The 18167-nt window shown below is 47.1% G+C and overlaps 2 protein-coding genes across 2 annotated transcripts in view; both read left to right on the top strand.

Moving 5' to 3' along the window:
* The first annotated feature begins 4584 nt into the window (after positions 1-4584).
* Positions 4585-6991, top strand: SLC18A3 (solute carrier family 18 member A3). The gene has a single exon (XM_012574475.5). The coding sequence runs from the start codon at positions 4745-4747 to the stop codon at positions 6329-6331; it is 1587 nt and encodes a 528-aa protein (XP_012429929.5). The 5' UTR covers positions 4585-4744; the 3' UTR covers positions 6332-6991.
* A 1366-nt stretch (positions 6992-8357) lies between these two features.
* CHAT (choline O-acetyltransferase) overlaps positions 8358-18167 on the top strand; it is a 39078-nt gene continuing 29268 nt past the window's right edge. The window contains exons 1-2 of the mRNA XM_002190917.6: positions 8358-8494; positions 11478-11622. Coding sequence (XP_002190953.5) covers positions 11560-11622 — 63 coding nt within the window. The 5' untranslated portion in view covers positions 8358-8494; positions 11478-11559. The remainder of the gene's footprint in view (positions 8495-11477; positions 11623-18167) is intronic.

Genomic DNA, 18167 nt, shown 5'->3' with positions numbered 1-18167 from the left:
AAGGAAAACTGGGATAAGTTTTGGGGGGGGGGGGGGGGGAATATACTTTTGTGGTGGGTTGGAGAACATTTTGACAGCCTTCCATAAAAGAGCAAAGACATGACAGGAAAAAAAGGGTGTTCAAGGACCAGGAAGAGAAGCAGTCATTGGGAGGAACAGCATCTTCCCAAGATGCTTCTTGCATCTCAAAGACCAATGCCACTTGTCATCCTCATGTAGTCAGGGACTAACACAGCAAATGTTCGAAGGACATAAAGAAGAGAAAAAAAGTGGTTTGGGGTGATGCGCACAGTAGACATAGGCTTAGCAGGAATAAAACAGGAAAAGAAATTTCAGATTGGACATCAGGAGACTATTCAAGCCCTGAATTTTATTGGACATGTAAGTATTCTCCAAGAGGGAAAACTGAAATTCCATTCACTGAGCTATTTACATATGCAGAAATGACTTTGTCATGGAGAATACCCTGTACTTTTAGACTTGGAAGACACACCATCATTTACTAGTTTTCTTTTAACTCTAAATGAAGAACTATCTACTACAACTGTCAAGAACATCAACTGTTGCTAGAACTGACATAAACTTAGACACAAATCCTTGAATTGTTTTTTCTCTTATTTTCCCTATCTTCTGCTATTTTTCCTTCCTCTCTAAGCACTATTTCCAAACAAAGCAGCATGAAGTATGGGTGTAACATTAATTTAAAAAACCCACCCTGATCATTTCACCATTCCTCAAAGTATGACAACCATTAATAAAAAGCAGTTTTGCCTAGTGAACAAAGCTTTTACAGAAGTGGAAGGGCACACCTTCATGTACAGTCTCCATCCCACATTACACCTGCATCACACAACTTTTGACAGAGTTACAAGACATGCAGTCTCCCCAGAAGGTTGTGGCTAATCCTGCTAATCACAAAAGTACCAATGGCTAGAGAGGCTAAGGCTTGTCCAGCCAGAACTGCCAACCAGCCCAGCTGGAACCCAAAGCAGGACCAGGGGCACCAAGCCCTGCCTGGCATGTCCCTGCCCAGGGCCACCTCATGGCACCACCAGTCGCTGGCAGGATTCCCTCTTTGCTCTCCAAAGCTCCTCTGGGTGCTTCACGTGCTTCTGTCTGTACTGTGTGTCCATCTGCCTTGGCAGCAAAGGTTTCAGAGCCCAACAGGAAGAGCAGGAACCTCAGCTACTACTGACCTACAGCAGTATGTTAATGGATAATGCAAAATACCCACTGTTTTCTCAATAATTACATTTATGACAACAACTTATTGGCTGCCATTTGACAGCCTGACCATTCTCTGCACAAAAATGCATCTGAAATTAAGTTGCTGAAAATGGACCTTACCTTCAATCTCTTCCATTTTCCTCTATCACACTTCTGAAGAGTGTAACATACTTGTCAACGTAGGTGAGCCTCTCCTATTTGGCAGAATCAGATTAGCAGGTCTTCTAATCAAAAAAGAACACATAATTAGTTCAGTCCTAAGTGCTAAAATGTATTGCCATATCCTGAAGAGGGCAAGCTCTCTACTGCAGACATTAAGTACTCAGGCTATTAGGAGTATTAATATTTTGCAGACCTGGAGGACTCTTAACTCTCTGACTCATTGTGTTTGGACACCTCATAGCAAAACTTTTTCTCCTGTGAAAGAAGGTCTTCTAAGGATGCACAATTAACTCAGTTCCATTCCTGAGAGCAGAGTGCATCACAGCAGTTGTTGCTTCTCTCTCTCTCTTTCTGTAAAATTGCCCTGATACAGCATCAAAAACAACTGTCATTTCAAAGCACAGGGACTATCAATTCAGTAGGTAGCAGGACAAGCAAGAGCAGACTGTACACAAGTAATTTTATCTGTTTAACTACTTATATATTTATTTTGATGTTTGGAGAGAAGCCTCTCTGATTTTTCCAAAATTCCCAATGTAGGTAGGTCTTCCTTTTTAAACTGATTGTTAGAAATGTGATCAACTGGTCATACAAAACCCTACTTTACCCTTACATTCAATTTAAACTGATACCATCATCAGATATAAAGGTTTATATGCTCACATATGTTATATATTTTCTTGGATTTTTTTCTGAAATCTTGAAGATCCTAAGTATAATTTCTCTTCCTGAAACATGGGCTCTTTTGGATTCAATAATAAATTCCTTTTTATTACCAAACAGTCATCCTGAGCTATTTTTCCTTCATCTACAGTCTCCAGAACAAAGAAAGTGGTAGAAGTCCTAGTGCAGTCATCCCTGTTCTTTATACAGATCCAAAATCTTTTCTATCTCCTTGATATTAACAGTGGCTTTCCAAACCCGCATGTTCTGCACTGGAGGGCAAATGAAGTACATCACCTCCTCCACATTCCTCCTCTCAAACTAAATAATTGTCACATCTCTGGGCTTTGGGATAAAAGCACGAAAATTTAAAAGTCATCTCATTTCACCTTAAAGTCCCTTCCCAAATATAATTATAAATTTCTATGCCAAACACCAGGGAGACTTTTTTTTACTTTAATTTACTGTAGGTGCATCAACTTTGACCACACTCGAAGGTACATTTTCTCCCCATTAGTTCTGTCTAGTCAAAGAAGCTCACGTAGGGATGACGCATCTCTTGCAGATAAGGGTATCCGCTGATTTGATTTACTAAGGAAGCTAAATTTATTATACAACATTTTACAAGTATAATTCTGCTTTCTCTTGATGGTAATAAATTCGATATCAACTCCCAAGAGACAAGAGAACCAGTCCTTTTATTATCCAGACATGACCCCCAGAGCCAGATTCCATTTTAGAGACGGGAAATGACCATATCTCTGATTAAAAGGGAAACTTTAATCAAATAAAGTGCCTCATCAAGCGAGAGCCAAGATTCCAATACTCCTGACTGCAGCACAGCAACGATCCAAAGTCATATCTGCCCCCAACCCATTACTGCCTACTGCAAACGTGATATCCATCCTAAATGGATGCATCCTAAATGCAGGTGCATCCTTCAGCCATTTCCTCATCATCTGGGTAGCTGCTCCTCCCATACTCACAGTCCTCTGCAGAAACACGTTCTAAAGAAAGCTGCCCCAGGGTCTGTTTGGGGAATCAGAAGAGGATGGACTTTGTAGTGTTTAGTTTGATTTTTTCCCAACTAAATCAGTCTCACAGGTGACAAGTATCTTGACTCCACGCAGTTAGTGCAGCAGCCTTGGCTTTTAGCTCAGTACCCTTCCAGTTAGAGTCTTCTATTCCTTCAGACACTTTCCTTCTACACCCTGAAATTAGCTTTTGAAGCATTTAGGATAATAGCTTATTTTGAGTCCCAGGTCAAGAGCTTTATCCCGATTGTCATTGGTGCATTTCTGCAGTTTTACAGTGGATGTAGTACATGAGTAACAACGGTAACAATGACAATATGGATGTCAAGAACTATTGTCATTTTAAATATTCTCGAATGTTCTACTTCTGTGTAAGTACAATTGGATGTGTATGCTACTCCACGCAAGGATCCATCTTAAAGTGTTTCTGGCCATCTAGAATGGTTTCTTCAACAGAGCAAGATACAGCAACTGACAGATAAATCAGCCCCCTTTCAGCTGTGAAAGCCCGGCTATGCAAGCAAATGCAGTTGCCAAACTCCACATCCATTCAGGAACCGCTCGCCTGAGAGATGGGATTAGTTCATACAGCCTTCTGCAGAGATCCTCCTTGGATCAGCCCACATGTCATTTCTGCTACAGGAGTACAGATATGCTGCTTTGTGCTAAGGAGTACTTCTCAATATCAAAGCCTCTGCACCGGGTGATGCTCCTTGCTCCGCAGCTCTTCCAGCTGCCACACTGGCCCGACAAAATGCGGGCAGTGTGCAACACAACCGCACCTGAGGATTATTTCCCTGGCGTTTGTCTGAGTGTCAGAAACGCGCTCGCACGCAGGAAGACAGTTATTGTGTTGCTCTCTGATGTCCAATAAAGCTTCCGTGGTCTCACGCCCCCCCTGAGGTGGGGGGCTCAGCCCAGCCCTTTCAGACCCGATTAGCCCAAGTCTCTGCGAGTGCCCCTACACCCTGCCCTGGCCGGCTCCCGCGTGTTGGGGAGCAGCCCCGAGCAGCTCTCGGGTCAGGCGGCGGCGGCACAGCGGCAGAGCCCGTAAGCGCCGACCTCCGCAGGCGGGCCGGGCGCCGCTGAAGCAGCGGCGACGCAGGGCTGAGAGGACACGGGACCTCTGCCCGCAGCACCGGTGGGCCCGCGTCGTCCCGGCCCAGGGGAAAGCAACCGAGAGCTCCGGGAGGCTGCCGGAGAACCGGGATCGCTACCAGCGATGCCCGGGCGTCCGCAGCCAGCCGCGCCGTCGGGCCCCCGCCTCGGGGGCGGTGCCGCGTCCCCAGCGCCCTCCCAGGCACACCCCCGGGGCGGAGAGCCCCGGCGGCACCCCCGCCCCGCAGACCCCGACCGCGGCGGGCAGGGCTGCCGGCCCCGGCGCGGTGCAGCGGGCGGGACGGGGCGGGGCGCGGAGTGCGGGCGGGCGGGCGAGCGGCGGGGCCGGCGCGGTGGCGGGGGCGGGTGGGGTTTCCGTGCGCGGCGCTTATTAGTGTGGTGATGGAGGATCGGCCCCTCGGAGCCGCCTGGCAGCGGCGGCGCGGGCTGACGGCAGCCGCCCGGAGGTGAGCGGCGGCGGCTCGGGCGGCTGAGGCGGCGGGGCCGCCCCCGCCGTGCCCCATGCGGGCGGCGGGGCGGCGGCGGCGGCGCTGAGGGCGATGTCGGAGGCGGGGGGCGCGGGCCGGGCGCGGGCCGCCGTGGAGCGGCTGTCGGAGGCGGTGGGCGAGCGGCGGCGGCGGCTGGGCACCGCCATGGGGGAGGCACGGCGGCAGCGGCGGCTGCTGCTGATGGTGGTGTGCGTGGCGCTGCTGCTGGACAACATGCTCTACATGGTCATCGTGCCCATCATCCCCGACTACATCGCGGCCATGCGCGGCGGCGGGGGCACCGCCGGCCCGTCCGCGCCCGCGGGGGGCAACGGGAGCGGCGGCGGCAACCGGAGCCTTCTGCCTGCGCGGTACCCGCCGGCCTCGGGGAGCAACGAGGACGTGCAGATCGGGGTGCTGTTCGCCTCCAAAGCCATGCTGCAGCTGCTGGTGAACCCCCTCAGCGGCACCCTCATCGACCGCGTGGGCTACGAGGCGCCGCTGCTGGCCGGGCTGGCCGTCCTGTTCCTCTCCACCGCCACCTTCGCCTTCGCCGAGAACTACGCGACGCTGTTCGCGGCGCGCAGTCTGCAGGGGCTGGGCTCTGCCTTTGCCGACACCGCCGGCATCGCCCTCATCGCCGACCGCTACGCCGAGGAGCCGGCGCGGAGCCGCGCCCTGGGCACGGCGCTGGCCTGCATCTCCTTCGGCAGCCTGGCCGCCCCCCCCTTCGGCGGCGTCCTCTACGAGTTCGCGGGCAAGCGGGTGCCCTTCCTGGTGCTGGCCTGCGTCTGCCTCCTCGACGGGCTGATGCTGCTGGTCCTGGCGCCGCCCGGTGGCACCGGGGCACGGGCCAACATGCCTGTCGGCACCCCCATACACCGCCTCATGATTGACCCCTACATTGCCGTGGTGGCAGGGGCCCTGGCCACCTGCAACATCCCCCTGGCCTTCCTGGAGCCCACCATCGCCAACTGGATGAAGGATTCCATGGGGGCCAGCGAGTGGGAGGTGGGCCTCACCTGGCTGCCCGCCTTCTTCCCCCACGTGCTGGGCGTCTACGTCACCGTCCAGCTGGCTGCTGCGTACCCACACCTGCAGTGGTTTTACGGGGCCCTGGGCATGGCCATCATCGGTGCCAGCTCCTGCTTGGTGCCCGCCTGCAGGAATTTCGGGCAGGTCATCATTCCCCTCTGTGGCATCTGCTTCGGCATCGCCCTGGTGGACACAGCCCTGCTGCCCACCCTGGCTTTCCTGGTGGACGTGCGTCACGTCTCTGTCTATGGCAGCGTCTACGCCATTGCAGACATCTCCTACTGTGTGGCATACGCTCTGGGGCCCATCGTGGCTGGCCAGATTGTGCACACCATGGGCTTTGCGCAGCTCAACCTGGGCATGGGGCTTGCCAACGTGCTTTACGCCCCTGTCCTTCTCTTCCTCAAAAATGTCTGCCAAATGAAACCCTCTCACTCGGAGAGGAACATCCTCCTTGAAGAAGGACCTAAGGGACTCTATGACACCATCAAAATGGAGGAACGCAAAGGCATGGGCAAAAGCCTCCAGCCAGCGGGCGAGATGGATGAGAATGGCATGGGCTCTTACCACAGAGACCTGAAAGGGGTGTCTGAGGAGGACTCATCCGACTATGAGTACAGTTAGGTTCCCCCTTGCGGCCCAGACCCAAGAACAAGGAGAGACATGTGGGAGAGAAGCAAAGTGGGGGATGAAAATGTTACTGCATTATGTTTCTGTACTGACGTGCAATATCTACAGTTTAACCTTTGTCATGATGTAATGGCTTTCTTCTAGACTTACTTTTAATCAGTATTTCCCTCAGCATTCTGGCAAGGTGGAGGGGGTGGGAAATGGGAGACAATACTGAAAAAAATTATTGGAGTAATCATTAGCAGAAATCTGAGGGGAATCTTTCAAAAAAAATCACCAAAAAGAAAACAAAAACCCAACAGCTTTGTAGCTGGGGTGTAATTGTGCAGAGTGTTCTCAAACTGAAACTGTGTGTGACATACTGTATATCTCTGTAAAAATTATGAGAAAAGCAAAAAAGTATGTGTAAAATTTCAAATGGTGTATTCAGGGACTTAGTAAATCTTGTGTACATATTCTCAGACTTTCAGTCGGTTTCCTATATTTAAGAAGAGCAACAGCTGTCTCATTTTATTCTTCCTTGGGAATAAACTGAAGTATTGTACCTTTTTTTTTTCTCTCTTGTGCTGCTCTCCGGTAAGTGCAATATGCTGTATTATGTTGAAGTCCAAGTTACAAGAATAATACGATCTGAATAAACAGAATTGAAGGGGACCGATTGTCTTTTGTTTTTGAGGGCTGCTTGAGGGAGGGAGCTGGTTGTGCTCAGTGTAACCCCTAAAGTAACAATTTCCCAGAGCTTAATTCTCACTAGCTACCAAAATGGCACAGGAGAAAACCCCAGTACAAAAGGTTCTCATTCTTTCTTCACAACATAACGGGTCTGAGCAAACAACATGGTGCTGCAACCGTGCAACCGCTTGCTTTAAAACAGCTCCTTGAATTCTCATGTGAATTCAATTTTAATTCCCCACAATAATAAATTTCAATTTTCTAATATTTCAAAAATTACATCACCAGCAGTTAGAGGTACAATACTGGAAGGTGCCTTTCTCAGTGCTAAATGCTGCCCGAATTAAAAGGCACCCGCCTCAGTGACTCGACAGGGATTAGACAAAAACAAAAGATGGGTGAAACGCTTCATTGAAACATTTGCAAACAGTGGAAACCTTCGATTCATTCACAAGGGAGCCAGACTGTATAATTTGCCCTATAAATTTCTCTTAATATAAAATGAAATCGTTTATTTTAATTCTTAACTGAATAGGAAACAAAATTAATTACTTGTAACCCCAAAGGGTCAAAAAGACATTTGCAAGCGGCCGTAACACCTATTAAAGGGCTCCCACCCGTCCCTGGAGCTCTGGGCGCCGCGGAGCAGCGGCCGGTCGGTTCCGCTGAGCCGCGCGGGTCTCACGACTCCGCAACTCCCGCCGGGGAGGTGGGATCACTCTCAGGCGGCGCAAAACTAATGAAGACAGCGGGATGGCGCTTTGGCACGGGGGTTCGGCGAAAGAGCAATGGCCACGGCGGTGTGAGGTGCGATCCGCTGCCCTAAACCGCAGCCGCTTCTTTGCGGTAAGCGGCAAAAGCGGGGCGTCCCCCAGACTGCTGCCCGCGCTGCCTCCCCCATGGCAGCTCCTGCAGAACCCGGGCCCCTCCCGGCACCGCTGCCGCCCCGTCGGGGCTTCCACCCTTCCCCGCCGTGATGCCGGCAGCCACCGGCAGCGCCGCCCGCCCGTTCGGCCACCGAGCTTTCAGGAGCCGCAGATGCCCCGCAGCGACACTTCTCGACATCGGCGACAACCCCTGCGGCAACGCGGGTCTGCGAACACAGCAGCTCCTCGGGGCTGGACTTGCCGCTGCCGAGGCTGTCCCCGACGGCCCTAAGAACTCCGGCGAGCCGGCCGTGCCCGCCTGCCCCCGCCCGCCCTCAGGGGACACGGCCGGCCCTGGGCGCAGCAGCCGCACGGGCACAGCGGGCGGGCAGCAGCGCAGGCACCGCGCCTGTTGCGCGCAGCGGGAGGGGCGCTGGGGCCGGGCAGGGCAGGGCCGGGCCGGGCCGGGGAGGAGCCAGCGGCGGCGGAGTCGAGCCGCCCTCCGCACGCCCCCACCCAGAGGGGACCTGGCCGCGGAGGAGGCGGCGGTACCTTGGACAGAGCCGCTGCGACTTGCGGAGCCCGGCCGGCAGCCGCTCCGGAGCTCCCCGACGAGCAGGTACGGGCGGGCGGGCTGCGCGCCCCGCGCCTGCCGCTGCCCGGACGGCGCGGCTGCGGGAGAGCCTGGGGCTGGGGACAGCCTGAGGCTGGGGACAGCCTGGGGCCGGGGACAGCCTGGGGACAGCCTGGGGCCGGGGACAGCGGCAGTGGGGGCGGTGGGTCCCGCGGAGCGGAGCCGAGCGAGCTCCCGTCGCCAAGCCCGGCGGGTTAGGCGGCACCCACGGGGCCGCCCGTGTTGCCGCCGCCCGAGCGTCCCGCCGCGACGGATGGTACGGGAGGGAAAGGGCTCCTTCGGGGCTGAGGCTTAGGAAGGTTTCGGGACGCACCGGCAGCCTCCGGCGGAGCGTGAGCGCTCCCCGACGGGTCGGGCGCTACCACGGCCCGCAGGGAGCTCACGGCCGGCGACAGGGCGGGTCCTGCTCCGCTCGCAATGTCCACTGCCGCGGCAGTGCGCGCTTCACACGTGTACTCCTGACAACGCATACATTCCTCTTAACTTCAAGCATAGGTTCCTGAAAACTTTAAGCTTATCCTCCTGATAACACTGAGTGAGGAGTAATGGATGGGGACTGAATGTATTGCCCCAACAACACCGTATACTGCAAGCTGCCTCCTGAGTCCATCATGTCAGGAGAGCTCAAGTATAAGCACATGGGCTTTAGTTCTTCTCTGCTATCTGCTAACGGAGAGATCAGTGCCTTTTGTTATGGATTTGAGTCGCTGCTTTGAGCTGTGGGGAAGGCCACCCGGCTCCCCAGCCTGCTGTGCTCGAAGCCACCGTGCTAAGCCTCTCAACCTGGCCCTCCAGCTAAGCCAGCTGTAAATAAAAACAGCTAGGATTTTTTTATTCTTTTTCTGCTTAATAACTTTGAAAATGTACCTCACAGCTTTCTAGTGAGCAACTTTGAAGTCATCTTCAATTTCTGCAGGATTTTCTTCTGTGTCAGTTTTCTTCTCCTTTATTAAGCAAATACAGGATTGGGTGTGATGCTAAGCTGTCAGCACTTGAACCAGAGACAAAGCCTCCGTTCATCCCTACAACAGAGAAAAGCACAGTTCAGGCTACCACTTCCAAACTCTTTATCACACTGTTTTTACAGATATGCAGGGCTGTTAGTAGTAGCACTTCCTAGAGACACTGAGCCAATATAGACTTTTAGTCACTGTGACATCATATTGCAGTTTGACAAAAAAGCATAAGGCAAGAAAGAACAAAAGTAACAGCGAAAAAAATACCAGCAGGATTTTTCTTTAAGGGAGTACAGTTTGAGGGGCTCTAAAGACAAAATGGCTGCTCTGTATTTGAATGCAGGTGGGGGCTGAGGCCAGCCCATGAGCAACTGGGCAAGCCAACAGTCTTCCAAGAGTTACAGGATGTGCCTTATTTGAGGTGCTTTGAAACTGTGTTGTAGGAATAGAGTGCACAGCTAAGTGATGAGCCCTGTGCAGCACACGAGAGGGAGTGGAGCAGTGCAGTGAGTTAACATGGCCTTTCCACAAGGGACATCGTCTCTCTCCTGGGCTGAAATTGTAAGCAGATGACAAATCAACACGAGTTTTCTGTATGGCATTGCAGGGCCCCAGGGACATCTCTGAACCTTATACAACCTATGTCACAGCACATGGCCCCAGTGGCAGCCAGTGCAGGACAGGGAGAGGACAGGATCAACACAAGGTGTCAGTGACCACATACACATTGGCAGAGCCATGCTGAAGCTGCAAGGCTGCAAAGCGAAGCTAATTCCTCAGGAGAGGAATAATCCACAACCATCTCTTCCTATTGCTAAACAAAACTCTTCAACTCACTTTCCTACATTGTAGAGTTTAACACAAATTATTCTTAAAAGCTGTTGTAGAAATAATTTTAGCGCCCTGAATGTAATAATTCCAAAGATTACAGAAAAAAAATACTTTCTACATAGTCAACACATGTTGTCTTTTATATTTTGCATACGCACAATGCAAAGTAATTAGAAGAAAATGAAAAAAATTTTAATCCATCAAGACCTGACTGAACACAAAAAATTCCCTCTGCTTTAGCTGTACTTATGTACTGTCATAATTGAAGGACAGTTAGTGGTCACTAGTATATCAGAAGAAATAGAAGAAATATCAGATAGCTTATTCCTGCACAGAAAAGGAGTGAAGAGGCATCTTCAGAAGTGAAAACCAGAATAAGCAGAGTACAAGAGAGAAACCAGTGGAAGTGTTTGCTGTGTCACGGATCATTTCTGTGACTTTTAGCAGGTTAAACTGTCTCCTTGGATAAGTATATGCTATTTGGAAATACTGCTCTACGAAGCAGCTCAAACCCAGGGTACAGCATCCCTGGTCAGTCCTCCCACAGCCTTCACAGGCAGGCTCACAGCATCCCCCTGCCCAGACCTCTGCCCCAAAGCACTGGTACCCTGTGAGATTCTAGGCTGCAGAGTGCAAAGGCACATCTCCATCAAGCTCCTTTTTACATCTTCTAGCACAGCACCTCACTGTACCCATGGAGCAATGCCATGAAAAATACATTTAAGGGCTGTGGTGCTTTCATATAAAATGGTAATGGGAGAAAAGATACGATCCTAATATAGAAAATTGCAACATTATTATTACCTGTGTCAACATAAATACATTCAAAGAAAAGTCCTCTCTTTCCTCTGGCTAACATATAACAGTAATACAAAGCACGCAGGTTATGCCACAATAAATTGCAAAGTAAATTACAGTGACAAAATAAACCATGCTGAGAAGGGACCTTTTATGAGCATCAGATAGTTCTGAATAAATAAATTTATAGCAAATTAGACAAACAGAATGTCAGAGCAATCTCCACAGGGCTCAGTTTAGCTACATTGAATGTTGCACTTCTATTTCTCTGCAGGTTTGCATTCTGAAGCTTCTGTATGCGTTTGTGCAGGGAATACTCCCCTCGTACATTTTGGTTATAAATAATGGGTACTGACAGGACTTTAAATCTTTTCTATTTCCAGAACTGAGACATCAGGCTCCATAAGTGCCCCCAAGTGACTTCAATTTCTGTCTTCAACGAAAGATACCAAAAGAAATGCAGGAATGCCTGACCTAGAAAAAGACATGCAGAAGAACGAGAAAGATACATGCAGTAAAGATGAAAGAGTAAGTAACTCTTTCTGGGAAAACAAAAAGGAAAAAAGAAGATTACTTAAAAACTTTTAATTCTGTAAATTAATACCACAATAGTAACCCAAGCTCTGTTCTAGAGCCAATTTCTTCATTTCAGGGAATACCAGTTATCCTGCAACAGTTTATAGCCAGAAACCTTGATTTAACACTAGTGCTTCCCATATCCAAATAAACTCTTTCTCCCAACATCCTCTGAAGAATTACAGTAAATTAAATATCATTATACTACAAATATTTTTATCCTACAAAGTCAGACATGGCATGAAATTATTCATGCTAGTACAGCACTATTAAACTATCACATATGATTCATTTTCAAGCTGGTTTAGAAGGTGCTGGGTGTGTATGCCTGTCAATAGTCAGCCTTCAGGGTTTTTTTCCTAAGCAAGTCATGAACTGCACAGGAACCTTACCCAGAAAGATTGGGCTAAAGCCAGGTATCAAAAAGAAATGCTAGTTAGCACATCTGTTTCCAATGACTGAGAAATCAATGACAGAAGAAATATGTCTTGACTAACCTGTAGAATTGCCATTCTTTTCTTTCTGGGTGTATTACAGGCTAAGTTGGATTTTCATTTCCATTAATAACAGGTAATCCTGTGACACTTTTCATGAGTATCTAAAATCTTTGGTTTCTAGATAGGGAACATAATGCAGCACTGACTTTTCTGCGGATGTCAAAAGGCAGAGCTGGTACTTTAGCTCAGAAGACACCCAGTCCCTGCCTACTGTTCTGAGCACTTCCTCCCTGCCCTCCCTCCCTGCATGCACTAACTCTGAGCAGCAGGTGGGGCAGGTAACTGCTAATCCTTTCTTCCACCCAAAATCACACTATGGCCTGCAATCCTACTAAAATGAATGTCCATTACAGCAAGAACTAGCAAAAAAAAACCTGAACATTGCCTACTTTAGGAGGCAACGGGCAAAAATCAAATCAGAAAAATAAAACCTCCAAAAATTTATGGCCTACACTAATCACTAATGGACAAGCACAGCTGCATTAGATGACCATTTCTCAACTAGGCAACACAGCTCCCTCCCTGAGGAACCACATTTAGAGCATCACAGCCTCTTGCAACTTCCCAGTCTTTCATGAATTACCTCCTTGCTTTGTTTTCCTACTGCTCCTATAATTGCTTATTGGAGATGGAGAGAGAGAGATGGGGAGACTAAGAGCTGGTCAGAATCCAAACTGATTGTGGATATGCTTATATACTATTCTAGGAAGGCTAGTAACGTCTAACTACAATGATTGGGTTAATCATCACATAAACAAACTTATACATTTTACAACATCTCTTACTTGCAGAAGTCTTGATGTAATTTTCTTTTTTGGTAAGTCTTGATTTAATCTTCAGCTAGTCTTGATTTAATCCTCAAAGTTCTGTTTGTTCTTGCCAAGGCATCCTGATGATCAAATCTCTTATGCTAACCAGGTCCAAAGTCCATCATCTGTCTTGTGTGTCCCAATATCTCCCCCTTCTCTTTTCAAGCAAAATCACTCATTTAAGGGCCTTATCATTTAATCTCTGCATATACTGAAACAAGCAAGGTATCATGATTAATACAGTTATTATGAAAATCATCACATACATACCCATCTTAAAAATAATCTTTTAGCTAAAACCTTAGCCACTAAAGTCTCAGGTTTGATCTTTATAAAGTAAAAACATTCCTGATGGCAGCCACAGGAGGGGCATTACTGGATTTAGAAAGATTGCAAAAAGAGTAATTGCACGAAAAGATTGGATTCTTATACACAGGGTGATAGGGAGAAACATTTTTAAAGTTTAAGACTAATTTTCCCCCTGTATTTAAAATTAACACAAAAATCCATTTTCACAGAACCCAGGGGCTCTAATTCTTGGGGTTCCAAGGGCGCTTCAGGAGGGTAAGGGGTCAAATTTGATTTGATTTAAAAATTTTTTGTGTAAATATTTGTGTACAGTTCTGGAGGAACTATGTTCCCCCTAATCTTTTTGGGTTTTGGCAGCATGTGTATTTCTCATTATGAACATGAAGGCAACATAGAACAATAAAAACAATAAACTTATACTAAGTAAAAATAAATTAGATAATATATACATTTAGTAGCACTTGAAAAATAGAATGGTGGTTTAAAATAATGCATTATCAATTTCTCAAATATTGTACTATTACTTAGAGTCTGTAGCAATTGGCAAGCTTCATTTTTTAAAGTGAGGGCTTGGAGAACTATTCTGGGTAAGCCCACCAAGTTCACTTTAAAAGGAGGTTTAGCATTTATAGGTCCAAAGTTGGCAAGTCAGAATGACTTGAGTATAGTTTTGATGTAGAAAACACTTGGGCTTATTGGTATATTTCTCTACTAGTTAAGACTAGGACATGGCCAATGTCCAGGCTTTAACTGGAAGAGACTTTTTAATATATTTTAAAAACCTCTTAGTAATAGTAGCTAGAAAAATAATATATGTCTTATAAATAGCTATACAACAATATGTGGAGGTTTGTAAATCAGCTGGCTTTGTCATTTATCTTTAGTTAAATAGTAGCAAAACAAAAAAAGAAAAAAGCATTAAACGGATTACAACTGATAGCAGTCATAATACGAAATTGTTACCCATTCCTCAGTACTACTTATAAAAATAAAATAGCACAAATTGTTCTTATTTCTATAACAAAATAGTTGTATCTTATAATTTAAATGAGCAAATTTTGACGAAATTCATTTAGGCTTTATGTTATTCATTTGTATAGTAAAGTAATTATGTCTTACAATTTAAACAGGTATACATCAACAAAACTTAAAATCAACTTCACTAAAGCTTAATTTAGTAAAACATTAGAAAAATATACTTAAAATAACTTAAAGTAAACATCACTGAGACTAAACAAAAATTAATCTTAACGAGAATTAACTCATTTAAACTCTGTTATTATAAAGAGTTACTGAAGATTTGTCATATAACAGTTAAACATCAAGGTAAATAACAACTGTTTTGAAAAATTTACAATAAAATTACCTTTTTGAAACTATGAAGTAAAAAGCAAGCACTTAATAAAGCCTACAGTGGATGCCTATATACTAATTCTAGTTAAGTCTCAAATAACTACTACAAATAAAGTTCAAAGTTTGTCTTGAATCTTAGCTAAGGAATCTTGAATTTATGACTTATCCAATTACTCTCAGTGAACTATGCAGTTTTGCTACTTTATTAATAAGTAGGAAGATACCACTTTCACACAAGCACCTTCGAATTTTTCTAGTAACAATCCTGTTAGAAATCACAAATCACAAGTTACTAAAGGTAAATGGTAACAGAGTTCAGATAGTATGTAGCATCGATTGGTATTTTGATGTGCTATAACTTCAGCATGCCAAGCAGGTTAGACCATGCTGGTGCCAGGCAGGGGGGCTGCACCCCCTGCAGCAGCTTTTAAAGATTGCTTGTATGAGAAATTTAAGTTCAAGAGATTTAATAAAAATAATGGGATAAAAACATTGAAGGCTAAAACGGTAAAAAATTAGTTATATATATATAAATATATATATATATATATACTTAATAGCTGTCCCAAAAATTCAAAAGAAAATACATAGTTAAAAAGCAAGTAACTGAAAACATAACTGGTTTGACTAAGGTGAGGTGTCCCTCAGGGGACAGACAGCACAAAATGTTTACCTGTGGCAATCTGCCCATCAGGCCCTGTAATGTACACGAAGTGTTGTCTTCACAAGCTCTGACTATTCCCACCCACACCACAGCATTTGAGGCACAGACAGTAATGGCCAGTCAGTGGGCCATTGGCCTTTTGAGATAAGAGTCACATCTGCTCCAGTATCAAGGAGTCCTGCTAAAAAGTATTAGTTGGGCAATATGGCTCCCAGCCAGGACCTCACAGGGCAGCTGAGGAGTCCAAGCCATGATCTTAATTTCCCCAACAAAGTCAGGGTGAATAGCCCCAGGGAGAACAAACAACCCTGTTACTCACGTGGATGATCTGCCTATGATCAAAGCCTGCATACGCTGTCCCAATGGTCTGAAAACTCCTGTGGGAAGCAAATGAACAGATGAATCGAGTAATGTTACTGTGATATTCTTTGATATGTCCAGTCCTGTGCTGCCTGGGGTGGCTGCACGTAGCTCAGCGAGAGTTGTCCGGCGGGCAGGAGCAGGGCTGGTTGGAAGTTGGCATTGCTCCTGGTTGCTGCATCAGCTGTGGGATTTGTGACTTCGCGTGGTGCTGCTCCGCGCTCCGAGATGAGTTTCCCTGCAAAGGTTGGCCATTCTGATGAAACTTATAGCAGCATAGATTAGCAAAGTGAGGACCTTTCCAACAGCAAGGGCATATACCTGGGGCTTTGGGTTTCTGTGTTTTTTGGCAGTTTCTTTTAATGTGTCCAGACTCCCCACAGCCAAAACAAACCAGCTGCTTTCCGGGGGTTAATTTCAGGGCAGCAAAATCATCCACTATGCCTTGCCCCATGACTTGATAGGTGATTTCCGTGGTGTGTTGTAGTATTCCCAGGTGGTTACATGCTTGTATCATTTGGATTAAAGTGGGCTCAGGTTCAGAAGGTGAAGATTTCAAAAGGCAACTACAATCCTCATTGGCATTTTCTATGGCCAACTTGAGGAGTGTAACTTCCCTTGCTTGATACTTATTGACTTGTCTCTCCAGTGTTTGTTTTAATCTGTCCACAAACTGCATATAGGGCTCTTGTGGACCATGTTTGATATTTATGAAGGACTGTTGAGGGGTTTTGGCATCAGGAACCTTAAGAAATGCCAAACGAGCTGTGTCTCCAGGGCTTCTCTTGGTAAGGCAGCTTGGCCATTAGGATTGGTATACCCTCCCCACCCTCCCCTGCAAGGTGGTCAATATTTAAGGCAGCCAGGGCTTGGCTTGCAAGCCCTGCATACATTGTAATTAAATTCTCCAGTCCTTTGTTCCATTGCACCATAAATATTGTATATTGTGTTGGTGTGAGCAAAAGATTTGCCAAAAACTTAACGTCATGAGGACTCATGAGGCAAGTAGTAAAAGTTGCTCTTAATGAATTACAAAAGTAAGGGGACCCCAGACCACATTCCACCACGGTATGGCACAGCTCCTTAATTTCCAAGTGACCTAGGGGCTTCTATCGTGGATTTCCCGCCCTCAGGCTGAGTCGCATGGGGACCAAAAAGATTTCTGCAGCAGTGTCAAAGTTTGACACTGGCTTAAGGCTTAAGGGCTTTTTGCTCATTCGTAACCAATTGTTTTGCATACCCGAAGGGAATAAGTCCGTATCTTTTTCAGGCTGGGGTCGAAAGGGTCCAGCTCCCCTTTACTGCTGGAGTCAGTGTCTGCTGCATAAGCAATAAGCGTCTGGCAGCTCTGGGATCACCAGTGGTGTGGTGGTGGGACTGGAGGTGGTGACCAGGCTCTATCCCTGGTGCTCATCGGGGAGGGCATGCGGACAGGGGATGGGGAGCGGGACTTGGGAAGGTTTCGATCTGGCATGGTTATATTGGGTTAATCATTGGGACCGTCTCAGCAGTAACCTCGCCAGCTGCCTCGCTCCCTCTCTCCTTTTTAATCATGTCCATGACTGCCCTCAAAGCAGGAAGCATTCATAGCTCTGGCTCGTGGCTAGGCATCATAGCCAGGTTGTAGAGTATTACACCAGCCTTGTCCCAGAAGCAGAGGGGATGGTGTCGGGGAGCATGTGTGACACCCATTGTAAAAATGATTTAAGGTCGCGCTTTAGGATGGGGGAGCCATGCCTGCCTAGAAGGGTGATGAAACCATCGATGGTTTCATCGATGTCTCTCTCATTGGACATGTTCCATCCCATAGTTTAGCTCCCCTGGCTCACCTGTCACGTCACAGCAGACAGGTGATTGTGGGCCCAAACGTGGTTCTCTCACCGTCACAATCAGTTCCGGGGCCTCGCTGTTTGCAGCCAGATAGGCTGTTCCTTCTCCTCACACAGAGCACCAGTTATCAGCGATGGAGAAACTAATGGGAGACTGAGAGCTGGTCAGAATCCAAAATTGATTGTGGATATGCTTATATACTATTCTAGGAAGGCTAGTAATGTTTTAGTACAATGATTGGGTTAATCATCCCATAAACAAACTTATACATTTTACAACACCTCTTACTTGCAGAAGTCTTGATGTAATTTTCTTTTTTGGTAAGTTTTGATTTAATCTTCAGCTAGTCTTGATTTAATCCTCAAAGTTCTGTTTGTTCTAGCCAAGGCATCCTGATGATCAAATCTCTTATGCTAACCAGGTCCAAAGTCCGTCATCTGTCTTGTGTGTCCCAATAATTGCTCTGGTTTTTTAATGACTAATTACACTTCACTTGGTTAATTCTACATTAAAAAACAAAGGAAACTTTATTGCATGGACAGCATGGAACTCTTTTCTTCCCAGATACTATTGCTCCAAACAGGGTAAGGATAAAGGAAGTATAAACAGAAATGTTTTATCAAGCCTTTCGGAGGGGGGTCCAGACTGACTGACAGCAGAGGTTTGGCAGGGTAA

The sequence above is a fragment of the Taeniopygia guttata genome, chromosome 6 (genome assembly GCF_048771995.1).
Source record: "Taeniopygia guttata chromosome 6, bTaeGut7.mat, whole genome shotgun sequence".
In the NCBI taxonomy this organism is placed as follows: domain Eukaryota; kingdom Metazoa; phylum Chordata; class Aves; order Passeriformes; family Estrildidae; genus Taeniopygia; species Taeniopygia guttata.
The sequence above is the reverse complement of the archived record's forward strand: the minus strand, read 5'-3'. Positions and strand labels throughout refer to the sequence as shown.